We start from the raw sequence: 21,783 nt of genomic DNA on the forward strand, positions 1-21,783 counted from the left end.
AAAAATGAAGAGAACTTACATCGCTTACAGAATACTTAGGGGAACTGCAAACTGGGAAAATACAGATTCTGCAGCAGTTATATAAAGGGTAATGTATGGGTAAAAAAAAAAAAGGGCATACAATTTTCCTAGTAAAAGCGCCCCTCTTATCCAGTGGTTGTTTCTGGTATTGCAGCTCATCGCAATATAGGTGAAAGGGGCTGAGCTGCAATATCGGACACAGCCTGTGGATAAGACTGGCGCTGTTTCGAGGATTTTTTTTTATTCTAATCCAGGACAATATCTGGTTTATCCATTACCTGCCAATGACTTCTCTACCTTTGGGGATGTAGCAAGGTAAAAAGCACAATTCCTCTTGATTATGGACAAAGAAGACAATAGTAGGGATATCTGTTCCCCTCTCGGGTTATGTCATAAAATCCATAATGTAATAATGCCATAAAATGTCACATTACAATTGGAGAAATTCACTGTAAATCCTGATGTGATGTTAAAGCGACAGATCGCTTATCATAGGTGACGGGCGGTGACGCGCTTGGCCTTTAAGGAAAGGGAATCAATGAGGTCACTATGGTGATTGTTCAGTCGGGGTCATTTTGTATTGCTTTTATACAGCTGTATCTTGGTTTGGATTATCACAAATTCAGTGAATTCCCTGATTCATTTGGAACTAGCTAGATTGGGTGCATAGTCTAAACTTAGGATTCCTTGGTTTTCACCATTAAATGGGTTGTCCATGTCAAACAGTTATCCCCTAACCACAGGGTAGGGGATCAGTGTCTGATCGGTGGGGGTCCAATCACAAGAACGGACCCCCCGTTCCGCTATTTGAATGAAGTGGCAGTCACGCATGTGTGATGCCACTCCGCTGAGATAGGAGTACGGTACTTGGCTATATCTGGCTATATCTTGTTGGAGCCCCTCACTGATCACTTATGTCCTATCCTGTGGATATACAGTAGGATAAGTGTTCTTTTAGTGGGAAAACCGCATTAGTATGGACTTTGTTGCAGAAAGATCCATAAGTAGTGGTACGAGAATAGTCTGATTCGCGGCAGTAGCTCTGATGCGTCAGTAGCTTAGTAAAAAAAAAAACGTTGCCAAAGGTTGTCACCAGGAATGCGACAGTCCAGAGAGGAAGAGATGGGAGCGTAGTCAATAATGTAGCCAAGGATCAGAACCAGGAGTAGAACTACAGGTATCAGGCAAGGATAAGGCTTAAGCAAGGTCAGAAGCTATACCAAGGTCAGGATCAGGATCAATACCAAGACAAGCATTGCACACAACAAATGCCTGGAAGGAATCTACCTCAATTACCAGGCAAAGCAGGGCAGGGCGATTTCCCTTTAAACAGGCTACAAGGCCTGACGTCATCCCGACGCCACTGTGCAACCAGCGTAGGAGGATGTGGAGGAAGATGGTATCTGGAGCAAGAGGAGAAGCGCCCACTTGATTAGCAACCGGATGTGGCCATCTGGAGGGGAGCCCCAGCTGCTTGCCTGGATGCAGCGATGGAACCAGGTGAGGTGAGTAACAACATCCTTAAAAATAATTAGGGAGTTGTTCTGTAAGCAAGTCAGGAAGTCATAATTCTGTAGACATGTGACAGACAGCAGCCACATTTCCAACATATGTCCTACTTGCGAACACCGCGGATATTAGGACTGTCCGTTGACTAGACCAGAAAATGGGTGGGGTCTGTGCTAATTTGAATAGAAACAGGAAATTCTGGCAAATTTAGGGTGTTTCCAAACAGAAAGGGATGGGGCTTAAAATGATCAGTGATTTGGGTTTCCAATGTATGCAGCCAACTTGGTGGTCTTCACAAGGATACCCTTTACTCCCACCTGTGTCGGACTAGAAGAAATTATTTTCAGGGCCCAAACCTTATATTATTAACCCCTTCAAGACCTTGTAATTCTCCGTTTTTTACTCCCTGTCTTTCTAGAGCCATATTTTTTCTGTTCCCATTGCCATATGATGGCTTGTTTTTTTGTGGGACAAGTCTTACTTTCTATTGGCAGCATTTAATATTACATATGATGTAGTGGGAAGCTGGAAAAAAATTCCAAATGGGTGGAATTGGAAAAAAATGCAATTCCGCGATAGTTTTATTGGTTTCATTTTTACGGTGTTCCCTATGTGGTAAAAGTGACCTGTTTTCTTTATTTTCTGGGTCAGTACAATTACAGCGATATCACACTCGTACAGGTTTTCTTGTGTTTTAACAATAAAAATACAATTAGGAAAAAATTTATTTTTTCTTTGCATCACCATCTGACCCCCATGACTTTTTTATATTTATGTTTACGGAGCTGTGTAGGGGCTGATTTTTTTTGCAGGGCGATCTGTAGCTTTTATTGATACCATGGAGTGTGTATGAACTTCGATCACTTTTTCGTAATTTTTTTGGGGAGGTGAAGTGCCGAAAAAGAGGTAAATCTTTTATTTTAATTTCCTGTTACGGAGTTCACCGCACATAATAAATATGTTTAGATTATTTAAGTATGAGTGTTTTGAGATGCGGTGGTGCAAATCATCTTTATTATAATTACTTTTTATTTTTCCCACTGATATTAAGTCCCCTTAGGGGACTTGAACAAGCAATCGTTACATCACTTGTCCCATAGACTGCAATGAATTACCACTGCAGCCTATGGGAGATTTTTTTATGTTCCTATAGAACCCTTAGGCTCCATAGGAACATCAATTTGGTAAGACTGGGAGCCTTTAGCAGAATCCAGGCTACTACCACAAACAAATGACTCCACCTCACGGGTGACTCATTCAGGCCCTGGAAGAACAGTGCTCCCGGGGAAAAGCCTCTCAAAAGCTGTGGTCACAAATGACCATGCCATCTGAGGAGTTAAATGCCTCTCACCCAGCCAACTAGTACTCTGCACTGATGAGGGGCAAAACCCCCCCAAAAAGCTGTCTTTAGATAGGTCTCTTTAACTTCTGGTTTGGCTTATATCATCGCTACGTTACATGTCGTGTTAAAAAGTAAAACATTTACTAATACCGAGACTACCCCCAATAGGTGGCACTAGAGGGACAGCTTTCTTATTCCTACAGAGCTACTTTACATGCATACTATGATATCACACAAGGGGAGACCAATAGTCACAGATGGGACCCCAATGCAAGATCTGTAACAGGACCCCACCTACCATGGGCTATCCTGGTATCTTCTTATGAGGTAGATGGGCCTCTGAACCCCATCAGGCACCAGGGCACTGGTGAAACTGCTGCCTCTGCTCCCTCTCTTCCTACACACCTCTATATGGCTTTTACAGCTACCAATTAGTATTCCAACTTTCCAACCCCCAAAACAGATTGTTAATAAAGTTGGGTGACAACTTCTAAATGAGCTGTAATGGTGGCCATATTGACAGAGACCCAATTTTTCTACAAACAATATATTTTTCTTATAAACTGCAATAGAAAACACATTTTGCAGACATGTAGAGATGTGAACCTCATTCATTTGTACAACTGATTGTTACACGGGGAATAAATAACTTTCCACCATCCATTCATCCATGCCGAGACAATAACTGATGTGAACAACATGAAAGTTGTAGAAAGTATCTGCCAGGCCGCAGCATATGCTCCAGCCGTGCACTCCTCAGCCCGCTCAGCTCGACTACTTTTGGCTTAGCCTGCAGGCATAGAGCATGGATTGTTTTTCCAACGTGGAACCTGACCAAGTCCCGTTCAGTCAACGAATCCGACAAATTGCTTGAAGCCAATGAGGGCAATAAAACCGCAGCTATTTATCAGTGGGATTTTACAGATCCTTTTGCTGTTCTACTTTGCCGATGAAATGGCTTTCTTTTATTTTTCAGAAATTGATCTGTGACATGTCACACTCCGATAAACAACAGTTACAGAACAATATGGAAATGAAGCTTTTTGTTTTACACCATAAACATGAGCACCTGAAATAAAGTCTGAGGGATCTAATGAAGATGTAAAAAATTTAGTCTTTATGGCCGGTCTTTAAATTAGGGGCTAAATGAGACCAAAAATGCAACATCTTTTTAGTGAACAAAAACTAAGGGAAAGAGTCCATGGTAATTTTCTGTCATGTGCTGGGTAAAATTTGCAGATGATCCATTGTCAGGGGGCAGAATAGATGTTGAGGACAGACTGCTTTTTCATCCCGATAAGGCCTCATGCACACGACCGTTTTTTTTTAAGGTCCGCAAAAACGGCGTCCGTAGGTCCGTGATCCGTGACCGTTTTTTCGTCCGTGGGTCTTCCTTGTTTTTTGGAGGATCCACGGACATGAAAAATGAAAAAAAAATCTAAGTCAAGTTTGCCATTGAAATGATAGGAAAAAACGGACACGGATCACGGACACGGATGACAATCTTGTGTGCATCCGTGATTTTCACGGACCCATTGACTTGAATGGGTCCGTGAACCGTTGGCCGTGAAAAAAATAGGACAGGTCATATTTTTTTCACGGCCAGGAAAAACGGATCACGGATGCGGCTGCCAAACGGTGCAGTTTCCGATTTTTCCACGGACCAATTGAAAGTCAATGGGTCCGCAAAAAAAAAAGGAAAACGGCACAACGGCCACGGATGCACACAACGGTCGTGTGCATGAGGCCTAATGCAGTAGGTTAGTTGTAGACTAAGGACCACCAGTAATACAATAATATGGGACCACGAGGAGGAAACTGTTCCGTCTGTAGGAAAACTTTCGAGATTCTAGGTTTGAAACACTTGGCTACCCAAAGGGACCCCAAATTTCAGACTAGTTGGTTGACGATGTAGATGGATGGTGGAACTAGTCATAGACATCCTTGACTCACCTTCACATCCTCATAATCATTCATAATTAGGGGCTTGCTCATATAGTCATTAAAGGGCAATCAAAAATTACTGTTGTGTCAGAATGATATCAGGAGGTACTTACTGATAACAAAGATATTAGTTGGTTGGGATCACCAAGAAGATCAGTATTGCCCACTGCACCCAACACAGAAGCCACTGGTTAATTTTGCAAATTGGTTTTCCTTGCTCATGAGACAGGAAAGCTTGGCTAAAAGGTAAAGCAAAGATGCATGCTAAGTATCTGATGGGTAACACCAACAATGCAGACTACTGTATGGTTTCCCCATTGGGGTTAACTGGTTTGGGCACCAAGGGTTGCACTGTGGTACAGGTTTTTATGGCCATGACAAAAACAGTAGTTTGTCCCATCACAAGTAAAATGTACAGGTAGGACTCTGCATGACCATTGTTACCATGTCACCCCTGCCCTAAGGTGATATATTTCACTTAAGAAAGGAAGGATGGTCAAGTACTATATGGTGTATGCCAGAAACTATGCATATTAAAGCCAAGAGCATAAGAAAGATTGAGATAATCAAAAAACGCTATATCATAATATCATCCTGAGTCTAAAGATATTTGGGTGGAGGGTATCCAGTTTAATATTTATTTAAGGCCGACTGGGCAGGAGACTCCAGTGCCGCCCAGTCCACAGTAGCCATTGGGCACTTTGCTGAGATACTGCTGGTGATAATCTTCTGCATAGTAGAAGTTGGTTTCTTCACGGATTTCTGTGGTGATGTTTCCAAATCCATTTGCAGTCAACTCCTGAAAGATAAATTGGGGTTTTCATTACAAAAGATATTTCTTAAAGACAAAAAAGAACAAAACGTAAAATATATTAGTGTGAATGAGACCTATGGCAGACTCGTCACTCCTTGTTGTTGTTGACCTAATCAGAAGAGTCACAGCACCTTCTGCAACTCTTCTCTCTATTGTTTCCATTGGCCATCTTAAGAAGGTTCACATCGTCTAACGGCCATACTCTACTGGCGATCCTGGGGCAAAGGGCTCTAAGGGACAGGCTAATCCATACAAGAAGTGCTGCTGTCCACCTGGTATACAGTGCCTTGTGAAACCTTGTCAAGATAGCCAAAGGAAATGACGCTGAGTTGTACTATCACCACAAGACAGTAAGCTCTTATATAAAGGGACCTTTCTCCTTTAGAGTGTAAGCTTTTACAGACAGGGACCTTTATGCTGTAGAGTGTAAATTCTTATAGACAGGGACCTTTCTCCTGTAGAGTCTAAGCTCTTATGGGCAGGGAACTCTCCCCTGTAGAGTGTAAGTTCTTATGGGCAGGGCCCTCTCTCCTGTAGAGTGTAAGCTCTTATGTGCAAGGTCCTCCCTCCAGTAGAGTGTAAGCTGTTAAAGGCAGGGACCTCTCCCCTGTAGTGTGTAATCTCTTATAGGCAGGGACATCTCGCCTGTAGACTGTAAGCTCTTAGTGCAGGGTCATCTCTCCTGTAGAGTGTAAGCTCTTATGTGCAGGGTCCTCTCTCCTGTAGAGTGTAAGCTCCTTTAGGCAGGGACCTCTCTCCTGTAGAGTGTAAGCTCTTATAGGCAGTGACCTCCCCCCTGTAGTGTGTAAGCTCTTAGTGCAGGGTCCTCTCTCCTGTAGAGTGTGAGCTCTTATGTGCAGGGACCTCTCCCCTGTAGAGTGTAAGCCTTTTATGGTCAGGGTCCTCCCTCCTGTAGACTGTAAGCTCTTATGTGCATGGACCTCTCTCCTGTAGAGTGTAAGCTATTATAGTCAGGGTCCTCTCTCCTGTAGAGTGTAGGCTCTTATGTGCAGGGACCTCTCTCCTGTAGAGTGTAAGCTGTTATAGATAGGGACCTCTCCCCTGTAGTGTGTAAGCTCTTATGTGCAGGGACCTCTCCCCCTGTAGAGTGAAAGCTCGTATGTGCAGGGTCCTCTCTCCTGTAGAGTGTAAGCTCTTATAGGCAGGGATCCCCCCCCCCCCTGTAGTGTGTTAGCTCTTAGTGCAGGGTCCTCTCTCGTGTACAGTGTAAGCTCTTATGTACAGGGTCCTCTCTTCTTATAGGCAGGGTCCTCTCTCCAGTAGTGTGTAAGCTCTTATGTGCAGGGACCTCTCTCCAATAGTGTGTAATCTCTTATGTGCAGGGACCTCTCCATCTGTAGAGTGTAAGCTGTTATGGGCCAGGACATCTCTCCTGTAGAGTGTAAGCTCTTATGTGCAGGGACCTCTCTCCAGTAGTGTGTAATCTTTTATGTGCAGGGACCTCTCCCCCTGTAGAGTGTAAGCTGCTATGGGCAGGGACCTCTCTCCTGTAGAGTGTAAGCTCTTATGGGCCAGGACCTCTCTCCTATAGAGTGTAAGCTCTTATGGGCCAGGACCTCTCTCCTGTAGAGTGTAAGCTCTTATGTGCAGGGTCCTCTCTCCTGTACAGCGCTGTTCAATATTTTGATAAAGATTATTATTAATAAATCATGGTGAGATTTACATGAGAAAACTAAGGATATCATAATAAAAGGGGCAGATACTATACTTGATATTTTCTTTTATATATGTGGCCTTTTATCTTTTTGTTGTCTTGCATTCCTTGACTTTCAGCACAATACAAGCCTCTGCCATGTTTGTCGGGAAAAGGAGGAGGGGGGGTTTGGTGGTCTGGAGCACTTGGAATCCAGGCCCCTTAGGGCTGTGTGAAGCTGTGCTTGAAACATCTAACAGATTTCGAGACAGATGGCAGTATATATATCTCTGCACTGCTCTCCATTTAGATAAAATTGCCATACTTAGTATAGCCTCAAATGACCCATTTTACATAGAAAGACATGACTATGTATATAGACAGTCCATTATACAGACCGTGCAGCAGAACTGATCAAAGAAAGTCCATCCCGGTCTTCCATGTATAAAAGAATTATACTAATGTCTACAAAAGAATACTACATATGCAATACATGGCCAAAAGTATGCAGCTACCCAAACATCTATATGGGCTTCTCAACATCTCATTCCAAATCCATGGGCAATAACGTCAGGCTTGTCCCAAACAACGTCCACTTTTCTGCGAAAGCTTCACACCAAACTCTGAATTTCGATATGGTCAACTGCATTAATTCAACTACAGGGGAATGATGGGGTTGGCTAGGGTCATGAGCACACAAAATCAGGTCAACCATTATATGAACCTTATCTTGTGCCCAAGAGCATTGTCCTGTTGAAACACCAAAGGGCTTCTTCTATAGAAACTCACTTTTTTCTAGAACGTCTTTGTAACCAGAACATTAATACTTCTCTTCACTAAGACTGAGGTTCGCATAACATCTCAAGATAATGAGTGTCCATTGACCCAAGGTCCAGCCTACCAAATTCACATGCAGGGGGAAGAAAAGAAGCCACTTCCACCTAAGATGCCCCTTTTGGGGTCAGTTTAGAGGAAGTAAATACACTCTCACGATTGACCTTTATTCACCTCAGGTTTTGTCTACCGTGAATGACCTACATTGTCCAATGTCCCATCTGACGAGTCCTGGAGCCAATTTTAGATCAGCAGCTACTTGGCGCAGATTTGGAAGCCAGATGTCATGTTTATTTCATGGCGTTGGCTTTGAAAATTTGTCCTCTTCAGGATTAAAGAGCAAACAAATTTCACAGGTAGAGACTGTGTCTTAAAGGATGTAAAGGAACGGAGCAGATTTGTAAAGACCAACACAAAATGCTAGTTAGTGTGCATGTCAGTAATACACTGAAAGGCATAATATAACGTGCACTCATTGACCAAAAAATAACGCACCCAGATAGAAATGTCAGATTGCTGCAAAACTCGTCCTGCAGTTTCAGTATCTCAGGTAGATACGTAAATTATTACAAGTGGAGTCTGATTAGACACTGGGCGTTGCCACAAGAGGACATAAAAGTGCTTCCCCAACTGCCCTATAAAAAAAGGTTCTCTGAGGCTACTTTTGGGTAGTGTACCTCTTGATAAGAGATTGTTGACTGGTAGACATGTCTCTACAATGTCCTCGAAGACATTTTGTCCAGTTGACAGTTTGAGAGGGGCACATCACTGGACTGAGAGAAGCAGTATGGTTGTTTAGAATAATTACCCACCAGATAGGCCGTTCTTACTTAGCTGTTAGTAGGTGTTGGGAGCAGTGGTTACAAGAGGCCATGCATGCATGCCAAAAATCTGCCGACAAGCATGAGCAGCCCCCACCGTTTTGTTGTCCATCAACCAGACACAGGTGACTCTTTCATTACACATCCCTGTCTCTGTCCAGACCATTTCAAGGCATTTAGCAGATTTTTTTTGGGTTTCATGGCGTCCATTCTGTGACCTGCATTGACAGCCAGCTACCTCGTGTTGTGAACGAGAAACCTGGACTGCCAAGGACTGGAACCGTACCGTCTTTAGGGATGAGTCCAGGTTTTGTTTGGGATTCCATGATGGTCCGGTTCAATGTGGCTCTGCTTCTGGTAGAAAACAGACATGTTTTTCTAATTTCATACAACCTCTTTCCTAGGTCTGTAATTAGCCCATAAATTCAACTGTTATATACGGAGTGTTATTTTTTAAAGGGGTTTTCCAAGACTTACAGTAAATATTGATGACCTACTCTCTGGATAGGTCATCAGTATCTGATCGGTGGGGGTCTGACACCTGGGGCCCCTGACGATCAGCTATTTGTGAAGGCAGCGGCGCTCGCAGTAGCTTCTCGCTGCTTTCCCTAGGCTGAGTGATGACAAGTTCATCGGTCACATGGCCTAGGAGCAGCTCAGCCCTATAAAAGTAAATGGGGCTAAGCTGCAATACCAAGTAAAGCCACTATACAATGTACAACGCTGTGCTTGGTGACCACGGAGAAGGATGCGGAGCTCACAGGAGGGCCAGTGCCTTCTCAAACAGCTGAATGTTGGGGGTCCTGGGTGTTGGGGTTCGGGAGGATAGGTTATCAGTATTCAGATCTTGAAAAACCCTTTCAAGGTAACCCATACACGCAACATATACCTGACCACTTTACATCCAGAGAATTTTACAGTACATCAACTTGATATGATGAAAACATCTGGTCTTTGGGGTTTTGACTTCTGGGTCCTTGAATGATGCCAAAAACACAGTTGTACAGTGCCCCATTTACAGGAGGAGCTGTCACTCTCCATGAAAATCTACAGGAAATACAGAGTCAGTTGGCTTTGTGGCACCAGGCGTCCCTGTTCTCAGCGCTCCGGACCATTTTTGGATGTACAAGTTTTCACTGTTGTTGTTTTTTTTTTTTGTAATTTATGTTTTTTTTTTTCAAAATGCAACACATTGAATTTATTTTTTCAAAAAAGTGAATAAAAAACAGCATCCGCACATTTGTTTTGCAAAAACAGCGCCAGTGGAATTGGAAAAAATCCAAGCAGTTCCTATGGCTTTTTTTTTTTACTTAATTTAAGTATGTAGGGGCCCTTACAAATTTTAATATTTAAAAAACTATATATAAAAAATTTAAAATACCCCATTTGTCATATATAAATAAAAAATAAAAAAATAACATAATTGGTATGGCAGTGTCTGTAAATGACTAAACTATCGAAATATAAAGAATAAAAATACCCAATTCCAGAATTGTCGTTTTATGGTCAACCTTGCCTCCCAAAAAATTGAATACAAAATTAACAAAAAGCTGTTTGTACCCCAAAATAGTACCACAGCTCACTGGGCAAAAAAAGAGTCCTAAATTCTCTAAAGGTCTGCTGAGTACAGCACTTGGTGATCTCCATTAGTGCCATGGAGGTAAATGGCGTGGCAGTCATGTGTGCACCACTGCTCCATTTACAGCTAAGACTCTGGACTCCTGGTTTCGTGATTGTGGGGGTCCCAGTGGTTGGTCCCCCAGCTTTCCTTTGCTCAAGGGAGAGGGTCAATTCACTGCCCTAATTCTGCACCCTGGCCAAGGCGAAGTGATTGTTGGCCCACTCATAGCTACTCCACTGCCGCGAAAATACCCTTTTAGCTTTCTGGTCTTCCCAGTATACTGTGCCCAGGATTTTCATGTACGTCTGACACCCTAATGTAGCTTTATACAGGCTGGGACCCTCTGAAAGCATTAGACCCTGGCCTTAAGATGGTTTTGTGTGTTCTGCTATCCCCCAGCCCCCCCCCCCCCCTACAGCCGCCCTCTGAACACCGCAAGACGTTGAATGTAATCCCCATTACTTCACAGACATTTAAAACTGAAATGTGAATTTGCGGATTAACATTTCGTCTGCTGCGCTGTCACACAGCTCGTCTGAGTGCGTGTTTGTGTACGCGCTGTATGTGCAGGCAGCTCGGAGACCTGCCAAAAATCCTAATTTTGTTGCCATCTGCCATAAAGGAAGATAACACCTGTCAGGAGCAGCTGCTGGGTGCACGAGATAGGTAAGAAGCAAATCACGGCTACTCTCCTCTTGGACGGATTCAGGTAACACATGGACCTTAATGTAGGATGCCAAATGTCTTCCTGCAAGATCTCCCTCTCTGCAGGTGCTACACACACTGACGGGGTGCACGGGGCCGGACCTGCGCTCCACTATGAATGCAAAGAACCCTCACAATTCTATCCAGCTAAATCTGTTTCAGGGAAAGTTGAGTGACAACAGATATGACTGCCATTAGTTCCAAAGGGGAATGTTTCTCAAATCAAACAATCAATCTATCTACCTCATATCTATCTATCTACTGTATCTATCTTTACATCTATCTACTGTAACTATCTATGTACTGTATGTATCTTTCTACTGTATCTATCTATCTACCATATCCATCTACTCTGTCTTTCTGCTCTATATCTTTATTTGTTCTATTTATCTATCTACTGTATCTATCTGCTCTATCTATCTGACCTATCTAATCTATCCCTTTTTCTAGTATAAGAGAGGCTACAGCCAGCTCACCTTCGTGTCCTGTATTGCGGTGCACGGAGCGGACTCAAGCCAGTCCTCAACAGTAATCCACGAGATAGAAGAAAAGCTCCAGCACCAGACATGGACGTTCTGAATAATCCCGACCTTTATTTATCACCAATATTCAGGTAGGTACAGCAAACAGTGACACTGGTTCCCACTTGTTCCCAAAGATCTACGCGTTTCGAACAATAGTGTTCTTAATCATGATCCCTATTTCTGTTCCAGTGGCCCGGACCTGACGGCCTTCCTCTGTTTACTCATAGAGGCCCCAGCCACCGGAGTCTCCTGCCTATTCTTCCTTGCAAGGTGCAGCCTACTTCCTTCCGGCAAGGGCTCTCCCATTTGTCCGTAGGGCACATGCTCCTCATGGCTCTCAAAGGGCCAGTGTGCAGTGCTCAATTTACACCAGTTATTCTCAGGCCACTTTTGGGTCATCTTCCCCCAGGGCCGTAGATAATTTTTTTTCCTGATTTTTTTTTTCCAGCTTTCTCAAATTATAAGAGTCATCATCCACATCCACAGATATCTCCCCCCCCCCCAGAACAGTGTCCCTGACAGTATCCCTATTGTAAGATGGACCCACCGTTCCTTATGTAAGTGACTCCGGGAGACGGAGTCACAGCACAGGAGCAGTGGGGGTGGACTGAATACACTGTCTACAGTATGTGTCTTTGTGTCATAGTTACCATCTGTGCGGTCGCTGGCCCGGTCGGACACTAGTGCGGGGCTGGCAGGCGGCAGTGCAGGAGGCGGAGCACAGGGGTGTCATTAGGGTGTGCCCAGGCACACCCCGTGCGCACGCCTATGCTGCCCGCCCTGCAGCCTCCATCACCTCTCTGTGTGCCGCACTGCCCGCGCCACTATTGCAGGCAGCGGCACGCCTGGGCCGTTCTCTGGCAGGTTAGGAGGACAGACACTCTGGGGGGGGGGGGGGGGGTTGAACCCCCCTATCCCCCCCTTATCTATGCCCCTACCTTCCCCTATAGGAAGTTGCTTGAAAAAGAGGTTGTACTGCTTACTAGTTGCCTGCAAAAGTGTGTTGTGTTCCTTTGTCCTGACCTCCCCTGTTTCCTGGATTATGACCCTCCGCTGCCTGAACTGACCTGTGTCTGACTTCTGCACTGATCATTCACTGTCTGTCCTAACCTTGGACTGCTTATTGGATTTCTCGTACTTTACTTTCCCTGACCTCGGCCTTTCCCTCACTACAGTTTTGCCTGATCCCTCTGTGCAGTGCACTGGTGTCTCTGAACCCCATGGGTCAGTTGTCAATCATACAGAGACCACTCCAGATAGCAGCAGCCCGGTGGTTCCCCTGCAGCAATGTCCAGATTCTCGTACAGGAGATAAAGGGTGAATATGAGAGGACTGCAAGGATAATGTCCTTAGGTTTGGTCCAAAGTCAATTCTATTGGTTGACACAGTGGTTGCACCCTCATTGACATAACGTCTATCTATCTATCTATCTATCCAAACCTTGTCATAAAGAAGAGCAATGTGTCCATGGGCTAGTTCTGCTGGAACTTATTTGTTAATCAATTTCTTCTGGAAATAATATTAGATATTACTGATATGTCTAATGTGTACAATAGTGGACTGCAAATGCCCTGGTGCTCAGAACCATTCCCACTTTTAGGCCCAAGAAACCTCAGTCCAACACAGTACTTGTGGATACACAGGTTCGCAAGGTCCATGGGCAATATGGAGGCCAACCTCAATGGGGCCATCTTCACCATGGTCCCCACAGAAATTAAATGTGCTTTCCTACACCTTTCGTTTTTGAGGGACCGCGCATTCCCTATCCAGAAGGTTTCACCTCTTCAACCACACAAGGAATTTTTGGTGATCTGCTTTACTATATGCATATTTTCTGACATCCCACAGGAACCTTGCGTGACAGTGGGACCTGATATACTTGCTTGTGTCTTAAATATTGGATGCTTCGAGATTAAAGAGGTGAAACCTTCTGGATAGGGAACGCGCGGTCCCTCAAAAACGCATGGTCTGAACTGTGATCTGTACCCACTTCACATTTGGGAATCACTGCGAGACACTATTGCCATACGTATTGGGACTCTTTTTTTTCTTTATATTCCTACACCTTTGCCTGGACATCTATGAGGCAAGTTGAGGATCACTTCACGATCTTGGTCGGTAGAAAAGGTGGAAGTTGCAGATAAAGTAAAAAAAAAATAAAAAAAAAAACTATAAAAATAAGAAAATGGATATAAAGGTGGGAAAAATAATAAGAGCAATATGAAAGGAAAAGAACCTGAAATTTCCTTTGCTGCTCACAGCTCAATAGAGAGCCCCATGAGAGCATCGAGACATGCTTTATCTGACTTTACTGTATTAAAAGAATAAAAAAAAACCCTAGATAAAAAATCTCAGTAACCAATAATAACACTTTTCAAGAGGTGGCAGAGCAGCAAGGGAGCCATACAGGATATGAGCATTAGCTCGTAGTCAATCAAACAGGGAGACCCTGGAGAAATCTGTAAATTTGTTTTCTATGTCTCGGTGAGGAGTATGAATGACACACAATAAACACTTAATTGGTCGCTCTCGTCTCCGGATTTCACGGCTTCGCAGATGAATCATTTTCTGGCTATTATTTGCTTTTCAAGCATTTGCATTGTCAGATGAGAGTCCCAAAAACGATCCTTTCAGAAACCTCCGCCGTCTTTATCCCGAAAAATTTATTTCTTTTTATGATTAAAAAATATATAAAATATAATGGAACAAAAAATGTCATTGGAGGACGAGGGCTTAATTTAGCAAGTTCTGCTTCATGTGTGAATGGAAACAAACAGAATCCCAACAGTCCTCCAACAAAGCCCCCGCTGCCTAACGAGAACGGAACGGAGGTTGGTGAGCTGTGACATACGATGCGGAGAAACACAGTATCAGATAAAATCTGGCCTGGTAGGCCCCCACCTCCTTGGATGACTTAAGATGTGCATATTTGCCCACTGATGGATTCTTTCTTATCATAAAAAAGGTAATATGCAAAAGTATTCATCCCTTTACACCGAACAACCGATTGTACCAATCTGATTGGCAATACGAGAAGGCAGGTATTCAAAATCTTTATTGAACCCGGCAAGAGGATACTGTGGTGGCCCTAAATCAAGATGTAATAGTCCCACTCTGAGGTCTACCTGTGGATCTACTGTTTGGCCATCAATCTGATTTTATGATAGGCCTCAGCCTGCGTGGCTAACATCCAACTGAACGGGCAAGAACTATTATCCTGATTATAATTTTTGGGCTTCTCCAATTAAAGGGTTCCAGCACTTAGATACTGATTACCTGTCCTCAGGATAGATCATCAATATCAGATTAATGGGGGTCCAACACACGGCACCCAACCAAACAGCTGTCTAGAGCAGTTAGAAGCATCGGAAACTATTCAGTGGATGGAAGACTCGGTCCACTGTGTCGTTTCCAGAGCTGGGGTACTACAGCTCAACTCCCAGTGGACACTACATATCGACGATATGATTTCCAGCACAGATGGGTCAGGTGCCCGGAACTGTTGACTGGCGTCAGTCCACCACCGATCTGATACTAATGACCTATCCTGATGCTAAGTCATTTATGCCATATCCTGTGGATATATCGTAAATGTCTGAGATACAGTAGGCATAACTCTTTAAGGGGAGTCTGTCAGCAGTTCTGACCATGCAATACTGCTGACAGCAGTAGGTAAAGCCTTGGGAGAGCAGGACAAACATTTTTGTGGAGTTTTTCAAATCAGTACAAGTGAGAACTTGAACTTTTATTCTGCCAGATTCTGCTCCTTGCAAGAGTCCAGGAGGCGGAACTTTACATGAAGTACTATCTGCATGAATCTTCATGACAGCCCCTGCCCTCTACCCTGAGTGACAGCTGTAGTGGTCGCCTGGTTAGATGCTGTAGCGGTCACTCAGAGGGGCTTGGTCATTGCAGAGAGCACTTCACGGTGAAGCTCTGCCTCCTAGGCACTTATGTAGCACTACTGATAATAAGAGCTCCCCAAACGTATGCTTGTCCTGCTCTCCCCATCCCATTGTGTAGCACTGTCAGCAGTTTAGAATGATCAAAACTGCTGACATATTCCCTTTAAATGCTAACATTCTAGCTACTGACAGCCACCTCTGGAGGGATGCATTGAACGCAATAACACAATAGTACAATGTAGGCTCCCTCTAGTGGTGGCTGCAGGTAGCCAACATTCTTCCCTTGCCAAGAACATTTGGAGCTCTGTATCAGAAAAATGGAGATCACAATGCTATAAAGAAATGAATCAGCAGAGAATAAAACTCATGAGGTGGGTCTTCTCATAGCACAACAAGAATAAGACTGTGCTCCCTTGAGGACTTTTGTGCTAGTACAGCATGATTTGGCAAAAAGTTAACTTATCCTCAAGTGCAAAGCAGGGCCATAAACATTTTTAGTCGTTCTATAGAATTTTAGTGGATGAAAAGAACACTGAGTCCATTTGCCAGGCATCTGCCGCCCTGAAATGACTGGTGTATCCTGAAAGCCTCACATGTGTACTTTTCAGCCTCAACATTATGAGAAAAAAAGAAATCTATCAAAACCCCGGAGAAATAATAACATCTAAAAATCCCAACATAAAATAAGGCAATGTTTGGATTAATGCAAAATCCGCGGCACAAGTGGAACATATTATTAGTGTGGCAGCCATGCGTAATTGGAAATCTGAAATAAAGCAGTTTGAGCTCAGACAATTAAGCAGATGTTCTGTACTTGTAATGCCGGCTCGAGAATATCACATGCAATATGATAACGTGGACATATATCAGGAGAACACCGACCCCATGCCGGAGAGTAAAATGTACGCTCTTCATAAGATGCGTGAATGAACCGAATGACAGCCAACCAGCCAACATCTAACGGAGAAGACTTGTCTCTGGACTGGAGGTTGTCGGGGGGTGCGCCTGGTTATACAGTAGGTTAGCTCACGCCTCGGCAAAGTTTTAGCCCCTTGACATTGAATTCTGGGGAATAAGTGGACGACAGTCTGTACAAACGACGAAGCACAGGTGGGCAAGTCTTAAAGGGGTTATCCAAGATTAATACAGACCTCCCAGAGTGAACTAGTTAAGTATGATCACCCACGGTGGTGACCATACTTAACTAGGGTCTGGTGTCCCTCACTCCCAGGCCGACTCTTCGTCTCCCTGCAGCGCTGAAAACATCTGTTGACAGGGGACATGTCTGCTACCTTTGCGTCACATGACCAGTTCTCGGGACGCAAGGGGAGAAGGTCACCACTGTGGCCTGTGACTGGCTGCAGCGGTCACGTGTCCTCCCCATAGATGGCTGTTGTTTTCAAGCCTGCCCGGGAGTGACAGAGACCAAACCTGGCAGAGGGGTAAGTACCATATATAATAACCCCTTTGGGTTTTAATAAAAGGGAGCTCAATGGTCCCTGACCCTTGCCGGGCCTTGGAAACTTGGGATATACTGTAGCTTGGGGGCCCTCCTCCTTGTGAGCATTGCTATGCATGACTCTTTCGCGTCTATGAATCACACTTTTTTGTGGCTGCTACCTAAATCCTAGACCTTAAAGTGCCCTTATGAGTAGGATCAAGCCTATTAAACCAGGCATACTGCCTGGTAGGGTTGATCCTGCTGATTAAAATGATACCTGTCTTGTGAAAATTGGCTGTGGTGTTGCCATGAAAACATGATTCTTTAAGCAAGTGAGGTACTCATTGCACCGAGGGGTGGGGCCAGCACTGGGAAAACGGAGCTGCAGAGAGGGGCTAGGCTCCACCCCTTGGTGCACTGAAGAATAAAAGTATTTTTCCTTGGGAACGCTGCAACCAATTTTCACAAGACGGGTATAATTTTAATCAGCAGGATCAACACTAACAGGGAGTATGTCTGATTAGGGTTAATTCTGCCGCCAGCTACTCTTTAAAAGAGTATAATTCATTATTTATGTAGGACTAAGTTATTCTGTACATAGACTGTGGTCATTATCCTCATCTCTGTCCTCAGAGGGGTTTACCACATTAGTTCCTGATCTCAGGCACGTGGATACTAGAGCCAAAGTCCTAAGAAATTGGTTCACCAGTTCAGAATGTTTATGAAATTGTCACGGACGGTGTACAGGAAACAAGACAATGCAAAATGAATATAAGACTCACTGGATCCAAAGCTAAGGAACAAAAGGGAGACCCCTGCATAAGACCTGGCACTCTCCCTGACTGCTCAGCCTATGCGAACACCCCAATGGTGGATGATCGCATATCCTCGTACCTCGACTATATGACACCTGAACACCCTACAATAGTGAGGGGACACGACCACCGGTTCCCTACACTAGACACGGAGGGAGTCAGGGTCACCTGGGATCCAGCAAACAGAAAATCACAAATGAATGTACAGCACTTATCTTGTAGAAGACTGGGAAATAGGATCAGCATGCACACACACTCCAGGAAGTTGTATAAACCGCACACTAATGCATTATGGGGAGGAATTTAAAGGAATGCAATCAGTCCAACTACAAGACAGCTGAGAGAGGCTAACGAGATGAGGAACTGAAAACCAAAACAAAGAAAGCTCAAGGAGGAGGTTCTGAAAGGCATCTGTCAGAGCTTCTCAGATGTCTGGTTGTGACAGAAATTCGAAGAAGAACACAGAATCGCCACACAGACGTATTTAAAGGGAACTTGTCATGACGGACATAGTGTCTGATCTGCCGGCAGCATGTTATAGAGCAGGAGGAGCTGAGCAGAATGATATATAGTTTTATGGGAAAAGATTCAGTATAACTTGCATTGTATTCACTAAAATCTCTGCCCCTTCTATGACTAGGAGTCCAGTAGGCGATCCTATTAGTGGCTGACAGCTATCTCTATATGTAGTCATCCAGGGAAGGCTGGCAATCACTGATTAGCCTCACCCACTGGACTCCTAATAAGAGCACGGTGGATGGTAATGACGGGGGACACTGTGGATGTGATGAGGGTGGCTGTAACAAGTACAGGCTATTAAAGGGGTTCTCCCACGAAAAATATTCTACAGTTTTCAAACCAGCATCTAGATCTGAATACTTTTGTAGATGCATGTAATTAAAAATTTTGCATAATCATTGAGTTATTCAATAAAATGTATCTGTATAGCGCCACCTACTGTTTGATTTTTCCTTATTTCTTTGACCTGCTCACTAAGAAGGCCGCACATGCTCAGTTTCATCCTTCAACTGCCTCCTGGGTTGTGATAGGAAGAGATGAGACACGCCTCCTGAGCTGTGATAGGGAGAGCATGGACACGCCCCCTGAGCTGCTGCAAAAAAGACACTCCCATTGAGCTGTCCGCTTGATATAAACCTAGCAGAGCAATGAATGTGGAGATCTCTGGATCCATGTGAGGTACACGGCTGGTTCTAGATGTGATAGAAAGATATTCTCATGTACTACATGATGTCTGATTTTCATTTTTTACATTAGACCTGGGATAACCCATTAATGTAAAATCCCGGAGATCCTTTTTACCCACTGAGCCACCAGGTCTTCTCTATATATACGACATAACAGAGCAGCGGCTATAAATCTATACCAGTTTTTATCGGGCTGGCAACGCTTCCTGAATAAATTAGTCACAAATATGCCATCCTGTCCCTTGCCTGGCATCCGGCCGTCCACTGAAGGGCTCTGGCATGGCTTGCATTTTGCCTGGAGGCCCTTCTGTTCCAAGTAACTTTTGTAATCTTCTTACAAAGCTGCACCCTCTCTAAGGTTCCAGCTCGATGTGACATCGTGCTTGACAAAAGACGATCCATGAGGCGCTTCCTGGGCTCAGGCAATCATTCCTGCAGCTAATGGGAGGCACGTGGCTATTCAAAAGGATTAATTGGAGGAAATTTTCGGCAAATGCTCATTGTAGTTCCCAGAATTCCTTGCAAAAACCTCTTTGGAAATTGAATCTTTATTTTTTTTTTTTATTAATTGCTATAACCTATAGATGCTAAGCTGTGTTCTGTCAAGCACTATGGCAAAAAAAAAATTCTGTCTTCATCGCCTCGGCTTGCAGATGGCAGTGCAGATGTACAGTGCTGCCAGGGACTGGTGGATGTCACACGGTGACACTGAGGTGTAACCAACAATGCACATTACATCTGGACGCTTTTCTCAGGGACTGTATCGTGTTGGTGCTTCGAAGGAGAAATCTGATGCTGACAGCTTGACACTATTTCATCTCTAGTTAATCTTCAAAAATGTTCCATCTTTTTCATCTGTAGTCAACAGAGTGAGACCTGGTGGAGGAGATCTAAACAGGACTCTCAAAGATTATCTACATAGGTGTAGACGGATTTGTACAGGGTATTGGAGCAAGATTCCGGCCCTGGACCCTGGTCTTACATCAGAGTCATTTTACAGCACAGGATCAATGGGTAATGTCCGCTTTAACCCTATCCCCCCCCCCACCCTTATCAGCAGCAGCCCCGCACTGTAGGAAGTTAGATGTAATTTGTGGCCTGTCTATGAAGAGGAGCAGTAGTAGCACAGGAGGAGATTATATAATGTAGTCATATATACTGGAACTCATGAGAGCACTGTGACTGGTTTTGATGGGGCAGTGTAGGGTGGTAATCATGGGAGCACTGTGATTGGTTCTGATGGGGCAGTATAGACTGGTTATCATAGGAGCACTGTGATTGGTTCTGATAGGGCAGTGTATACTGGTACTCATGGGACCACTGTTACTAGTTGTGATGAGGCAGTGTATACTGGTATTCATGGGAGCAATGTAACTGGTTCTCATGGGGCAGTGTAGACTGATAATCATGGGAGCACTGTGACAGGTTATCATGGGGAAGTGTAGACTGGTACTCATGGGACCGCAGTTACTGATTGTGATGGGGCAATGTATACTGGTAATCATGAGAGCAGTGTAACTGGTTCTCATGGGACAGTGCATACTGGTAATCATGGGAGCACTGTGACTGGTTCTGATGGGGCAGTATAGACTGGTTATCAAAGAAGCACTCTGTTTCTGATGGGGTAGTGTATACTGGTACTCATGGGACCACTGTTACTGGTTGTGATGGGGCAGTGTATACTGGTATTCATGGGAGCAATGTGACTGGCTCAGATGGGGCAGTGTAGACTGGTAATTATGGGAGCACTGTGACTGGTTCTCATGGGGCAGTGTAGACTGGTTCTCATGGGGCAGTAAATACTGGTAATCATGGAAGCACAATGACTGGTTTTGATAGGGGCAATGTGAATTGCTATTCGACAAAGCATTGTGGCTGGTTCTGATGGGGCATTGTAGACTGGTACTCATGGAAGCATTGTGGCTGGTTCTGATGGGGCATTGTAGACTGGTACTCATGGGAGCATTGTGGCTGGTTCTGATGGGGCATTGTAGACTGGTACTCATGGAAGCATTGTGGCTAGGTTCTGATAGGGCGCTGTGACTTGCTACTCATGGGAGCACAGTGGGTGGTATTTATGAAGGGCACTGTGACTTGCATTAGCGGTGGTTCTGTGACTGGTATTGACAGGGCACAACATGCGGTTTGAATGGTCTGACTTATCTGTGTCATTACAAGCTGAAGGTGGGAGCTCAGATGGTTCCAGGCCAAATTTCATAGTAACTGACAGGAAAGACAATTTAACCGATGCATATTACACCCTCTGCTGCCCGGGGCTGTCTGATGACCTATCTGCCTGAAACGCATCATACTGGTCATAGTCATCTCATGCCTACGGATACCATTTATAATGGTGGAAGGTGAACAGTACGGTTCCTTTGTGGTTGACAAATCCTTTCCATCCTGGCTTCATATCCCCCGCAGTAAGAGAGCAGCATCCTGAGAGACAGTGACATTTATATCAGACAAACTTTACTTCTCGCTGCGCACTGATGTTACTTCATCACCAGTCCTCACCCCCGCTGCGTACATGTATAATGAAGTGAATTTCTCTGCAGGACCCCAGTGAGCCAAGTCCACATGCAAAGAAGACAGTCGAAAAAACAGATGACTTCCCGGCAAGCCAAC

The 21,783-nt window shown here is 44.3% G+C and overlaps 1 protein-coding gene across 1 annotated transcript in view; it reads right to left on the reverse strand.

Moving 5' to 3' along the window:
* Positions 1–5,011: 5,011 nt before the first annotated feature.
* The window catches only part of MSRA (methionine sulfoxide reductase A), a 272,063-nt gene continuing 255,291 nt past the window's right edge, over positions 5,012–21,783 (reverse strand). The window contains exon 7 of the mRNA XM_044289623.1: positions 5,012–5,615. Within this exon, the coding sequence (XP_044145558.1) occupies positions 5,454–5,615 (162 nt within the window). The 3' untranslated portion in view covers positions 5,012–5,453. The remainder of the gene's footprint in view (positions 5,616–21,783) is intronic.

This window comes from Bufo gargarizans, chromosome 4 (genome assembly GCF_014858855.1).
Source record: "Bufo gargarizans isolate SCDJY-AF-19 chromosome 4, ASM1485885v1, whole genome shotgun sequence".
NCBI classification, from domain to species: domain Eukaryota; kingdom Metazoa; phylum Chordata; class Amphibia; order Anura; family Bufonidae; genus Bufo; species Bufo gargarizans.